At 48.9% G+C, this 6168-nt stretch overlaps 1 protein-coding gene across 1 annotated transcript; it reads left to right on the top strand.

The window, feature by feature from the left end:
• Positions 1 to 3742: 3742 nt before the first annotated feature.
• LOC103632716 (vacuolar iron transporter 1.2-like) lies at positions 3743 to 5845 on the top strand. The gene is made up of 3 exons (NM_001319724.1): positions 3743 to 4155; positions 4991 to 5076; positions 5201 to 5845. The coding sequence occupies exons 1-3, from the start codon at positions 3902 to 3904 to the stop codon at positions 5614 to 5616; spliced, it is 756 nt and encodes a 251-aa protein (NP_001306653.1). The 5' UTR covers positions 3743 to 3901; the 3' UTR covers positions 5617 to 5845.
• The last annotated feature ends 323 nt before the right edge of the window (positions 5846 to 6168 follow it).

Genomic DNA, 6168 nt, shown 5'->3' on the forward strand with positions numbered 1-6168 from the left:
CGCTCAGGCGGAGACCCGCAGCAACCGCGACGCTTGAGGCTTGAGACATAAGCCAACGGGCCGAGCCTGACGTAAGGCCCATACAGCTGTGCAGCCTTTGCATTTATTGCAGAGAGGACGCGCCGCCTGCCACCACGCTGACGGGCGACATGCCCTCTCAGCATTTAATGCGTCCTATCCAATCCGCCGGCAGACGGCGTCAGGGTCACCCAGCAGACGGCGCGCCTGACCAGTCTATTGGTGAACAGTGCGCCCGTGCCAAGCGGCGCACAGTACTCATCATCCTTTCTACAAGAAGCTTCCCCTGCACGCCGGGGATACAGAGATCTCGGGCATCAGGGCACAAGAAGATTGCCCTAAGCAGCAAACATTTGTGGCTCCAAGCGCTATATTCTTTATGTCTCTGGGCCCACCTGTCGGGGCCCAGTACCTTTGTGCATGCCCCCTTCAGCTATAAAAGGGGAGGCATGCGACGTTACACACAAGCTCAATCTTTCAGACCCAACCTCAGACACTCACAAGTTCATACAAGCTCTCAAGCAATACATCACATAGTGGAGTAGGGTGTTACGCTCCGGCGGCCCGAACCACTCTAAATCTTTATGTGTTCTTGTGTTCTTCCCACTTTCCAACTAACAAGCAAAACGCTTAGGCCCCTCCTCATCTTAGGATTTAGGGCGGGTGCACTCCGCCGCCCGGCCGGAGACTTGCTCTCCGACACATAGGTATAGCTAAGTCCTATTATATAAAAAAGAGTTGTATTTTGTTAAGATTTTATACCTTGGTAGAGTAGTTGGGTTTTGGTTCTGTTTTCTTGTACACGGGGATATATAAGTAAAGAGCCTTTTTATATTTGATCAGACAATCAATAAGTATTTACTAAGGAGTCTGAGTTTAGCACATGTCCTTCTTCATATAACACCTTTGATTTCATTTAGAGCCTATTTGGATCCCATAAATTAAAACCAATATCTAGAAAGTGATTCATATTTTATTATTGGATTTGTCTATTACCTAAGAACATGGTACCTAAAGGTAGGCCTGCAACTTCTTCTGGCCCATTTGTCGACCAAGTCACTGCCAAGCAACCCAGCGAGGCAGAGCGACCGACCAAGTCCCTGTCGAATGACCAAGCGAGGCGGAGCGACCGACCCAGAACTATCGACTCACGTCAGTAGGACAAGACACATCATCACCTAACCACGTCCGGACCATGAGTACGACGTACCAAAAGGGGGCGTCGAGGAGCCCCCGTTAACGTGACGGTATGCCAGCATGTACGATTAGGTATGAAAACGGACGGAAATGGACGAAATACCCTCCCGTTTTCGTATCTGCATTTTATCATCGGAAACGGGATCGGGTCCGGAATAGTCGGGAACAGAAACAGGAGCGAGGATAAACGGAATTGCGAAAACAAACGAAAATAGGAATACTAACGAAATGTGATATCCTAGCCCTTGGGATGGTGATATCCTGGCTCAAGGCTTAATATAATTAATAGTGTACTCATATCAATAAGGTGCATTTTCTTTTTCGGAAGCCTATCTCGAAAGAACCTCCAAGTTAAGTGTGTTGGGCTTGGAGTAATTTGGTATGGGTGACCGACCGGGATGTTTTCTCGGGTGCGCATGAGTGAGGACAAAATGCGCACAAAAGACTCGTGTTAGTCTGTGGGGATAATATATGATCCTAGATAGCTGCCAGGAGTAAGTACCGCATGTCCAGGATTGGACGGGGTGTTACAAGTGATATCAGAACCGACCCTCGCGATTTCACGGGCGTGTGTGGGTTAGGGGGTTCGGGTATATGGCGCATGTGGGCCCGGAGTGGTCACATGGCATGGCATATGACGACACTAGACACACAGACGTGGCTAAGAGGGGAGGTTCCTGTATTGGGGTTGACCGACGAGGACGTCGGTCTTCTAAGGGAATGGATTGTGATAATCTGGCCCCTGGGATGGTGATTTCCTTGTCCAAGACTTAATAGAATTAATAAATTATCCATACCAACAAGGTGAATCTTCTTTTTCGGAAGCCTATCTCGAAAAAACCTCCAAGCTAAGCGTGCTTGGCTTGGAGCAATTTGGGATGGGTGACCGACCGGAAAGTTTTCTCTGGTGCGCATGAGTGAGGACAAAATGCACACAAAAGACTCGTGTTGGTCTGTGGGGACGATATATGACCCTAAAGAGCTGCCAGGAGTAAGTACCATCGGTCCAGGGATTGGACGAGGTGTTACATGAAAACTCATAATTTAATGTAAACAGAAATGATATTGATGTTTGACTAGTGATTGATTGGCAGTACAATAACATCAAACAAATAGATACAGAGAGGCAACATTCTATTGTTGTTCGGTTGCTAATGGTGTACATTTAGCTACATCCGGTGTTGTTTAAGATTTTAGACCACTTGTCATTGAAAAGAGCCGATGGTTACAATGACCACTTGTGCTATAATTTGTCACCTAAAGACACGAGGCTTTAGTTTATATACTAATGTATATTAGGCTTGTCCCATATTTATCAAATAAGAAATAAATACGGGTTCAATGCAAATAAAAATAGGATCATGCAAAAACGGATAGAATAAACCCTCTACTGTTTCCGTCCTGTTTCCATATTTTTCCATAAATGCGAAAATGGTCGGGTCAAATGTAGAAAACGGTATGGGCCAGGACGGGATTTTACTCGTCCGTTTTCAACCCTATGTACGATCCCTAGCACATCATGTCTGCCTTGTGGGGCCAGTCAACCTCGGTCATGGGGGACTTCAGCACCGGAGTCACTATAGTGATCCACGCACCAGGAAAGACGGGGCAACACATCATGCCACTACGACACCATCAAACTCGCTACAGGGACCTACATACCGGACAGATGACGCAGTGCGCCACGCCGGAAGTACAGCTACCCACACTCGACCCTACGGACCCCGAGGATACGCTTCAGTACCCAAGGAAGCAGACCTCTCTCTCTAGAGGAAAACATACCACCTATGTAAAGTTCCCTTGAACTATAAAAGGGACGCCCCTCTTTCTTCATACACATGCACAATTTGTGACACTGTCCAGCCAATACTACGATCAACACTACACTGGACTAGGGCGTAAGCCTAAACCAGTATAATTCATCGTATCCCGACGATTCACCATTCAGAGTGATTATTTTTACCAAATTAATTTTTATAGAAGTCGCCTGAAAAGCTGAGCGTTTGTTAGTCCGCAACAGTTTTTGGTGGCGAGAAGCTGAAACAAACATGGCAAAAATCTCTCAAATCATTGGTGTCTAAAAACTGGTGTGGTCATTCTTAAGCTTTCGTTAGTGACTCAGTGAAAACAGGTGGAATCGGTTGAGAAAACATGATATGTTTTTTTGTAGAAGTTTGGTCCCTACACTAAACTTTTTGGATTCTTTTTGTTGTGAAGAAAAAAATGAGTAGAAGCTTGGTCCCTGCACTAAACTTATTTTAAGGCGGAATGTCAAAATTAAAATGACATCTAGAATGGATTTTTTAGGGATCTGAAACATGTTTTTATAAAAAAAATTCTAAAAAATATGAAGTCAGGTGCGAAAGAGAAACCAGACATTCACACTGGTTTGAATCTTTGTGAAGCCACAGCCACCCACTCCAAAACCACAAAAGCAACATCGACTACCACCCCATGTCCAAGTTGGTCATTTCCGCCCGAGCTAGCTAACCCCTATAAATGCCCCTCCCAGCTCAGCGTTCGCCTCACCAACAGAAAACCTCGCAGCTAGCAGCAAGATCTTAGCACAAACACCACAGCCCACAGGCTGATTAATCACTCCAAGACTAATCAAACGAACGCTTAGCTAATAGCGCGCGATCTTTTTTCCCCCTCCCCCTCTTGAGTCTTGAGCGTGCGAGAAGAGATGGCGCTGAACGGCGGCAAGACGACGTTGGTGCAGGACGAGGAGAAGCAGCAGCTTCTGCTGGAGAAGCACACCGAGAAGCACTTCACAGCGGGCGAGGTGGTCCGGGACATCATCATCGGCGTCTCCGACGGCCTCACCGTGCCCTTCGCGCTCGCCGCGGGGCTGTCCGGCGCCAACGCCTCCTCCGCGCTCGTGCTCACCGCGGGGCTCGCCGAGGTCGCCGCCGGCGCCATCTCCATGGGGCTCGGAGGGTAAGCTTCGCATGGATCCCCATTCTCTTCCGCGCATGCATGCTCCATCCGAGACCGCATCTCTCTCTCTCTCGATTTGCTTCTTCAGTTCACTGGTGCCGCGGTGCGGTCAGCAACCCGACATGCGTATTAGCATAACTGATGGCTGGTGCTGAGCTCATCTTGGCTTCACATGCCCTTGTTTCTTCCCAACGTTACAGATCGTGCATGCAGCTGTTGGTTTCAGTTTCGTATTCTTCTGCGCATTACAGCGCGTTTATGCAAACGTAATCAGTTGCTAATTAAAACTCCTGATCGCCAGTTAATTAATTTATAAAAGGGCGTTTCTCATGCTCGGAAACATTTTCCGATGGATACTCGTTACATGCATAACACACTCTCTGAAATTTGAAGTACTTTTGGGCCTCCGGACACGTCTGAAAGTGTGTGTTTTTGGTATCGAAATGTATATATGACGACTCAGTACAAACATGACTAAACATAGCTAGACGTTTGTAAATACAATACTTCTCTTCCAGAAGCATAAGTTCTATAAGGCAAACTAGCGTCATATTTCTTCCACAGGAAGAAAAAAAATCCACAGATGCAATTACTGCTCTCTGCAGTGCAGCACTCTGGTCACTGGTCAGGAAAGAGACAAGAATTCAGAAAAATTGCGATCCAAAATTGCGAACTGCTATTTTATTCATTTGTTTGTTTGTGTTTCCAACAGCTTGTGGGCCTGCACTCACGCAATTCGGCCCGCACGAATCTGACCCAAATAAATGACGTTTGAGCCCAGCTACCCACCCACCAAAACTAACCTCTTCAGTTGCTGTGCTGTGCGTGCGTTCAGGTACCTGGCGGCGAAGAGCGAGGCTGACCACTACAACCGGGAGCTGCAGCGCGAGCAGGACGAGATCGACACCGTCCCCGACGTCGGTAAGCAAACGCAACCGCCCGCGACGAGCTCACCTTCTTCTCTTCAGACGGCTAATGCATATGTAGTAAGGTCGTCTGACCATCGCCTCGTCCGTCCTGTACATTTCGCATGCAAATAATGCAGAGGCCGCCGAGATCGCCGACATCCTGTCGCAGTACGGGCTGGGCCCGGAGGAGTACGGCCCCGTGGTGACCTCCCTCCGCAACAACCCCAAGGCGTGGCTGGAGTTCATGATGAAGTTCGAGCTCGGGCTGGAGAGGCCTGAGCCCCGGCGCGCGCTGGTGAGCGCCGCCACCATCGCGCTGTCCTACGTCGCGGGCGGGCTGGTGCCGCTGCTCCCCTACATGTTCGTGCCGGAGGCCGCGCGCGCCATGGCCGTGTCCGTCGCCGTGACGCTCGCGGCGCTGCTCTTCTTCGGCTTCGTCAAGGGCCGCTTCACGGGCGACCGCCCCTTCTTCAGCGCCGTCCAGACCACCGTCGTCGGCGCGCTCGCCTCCGCCGCCGCCTTCGCCATGGCCAGGGCCGTGCAGTCCATATGAAGACTGGTGTGATGCAGCAAAAATAGTGAAGCAGGCCGGTCGCCGCATGCCCCATATCAATCATCACCGGCCGGCTAGGTTGGCGAGGGAAAATAAGTGCAGCTCTATATGCATACGTGGCTACGGTCACTGCTTCTTTGTTTGATGGCTGCGTGGTGTACTATTGTCAGATGTGGATTATTATTTAGGTCAAGTCGATTCCAAACTGTGACCCGCTGGGCTTTGGATCCATTTGTTTTTATCTATCTACTGGTAAATTAAATGACTGATGTTGGGCTGTGTAATTCGGCAACCGGAGGCCCAAACTGGGTTCCGCTTTGGGCTTTGCCTCTATTTTCTCCTCAACTACTACTACTACCTAGTAGTACACCTAGCAAGGATTTCTAGAAGCGTGTTCCTAACTGCCCTGTAAATCCTTCTCGAAAGAAAAAACTTCCCCGCAAATCTGCTGATAATAAGATAATGTAATAGGACATCTGATTCTGTCTTCTCAAGTTCACCGAGAGGCAACGCCGAGTAAAAAAAAAGAAAAAAGGGGATCGAAACCTCGTG

The sequence above is a fragment of the Zea mays genome, chromosome 7 (assembly GCF_902167145.1).
Source record: "Zea mays cultivar B73 chromosome 7, Zm-B73-REFERENCE-NAM-5.0, whole genome shotgun sequence".
NCBI classification, from domain to species: domain Eukaryota; kingdom Viridiplantae; phylum Streptophyta; class Magnoliopsida; order Poales; family Poaceae; genus Zea; species Zea mays.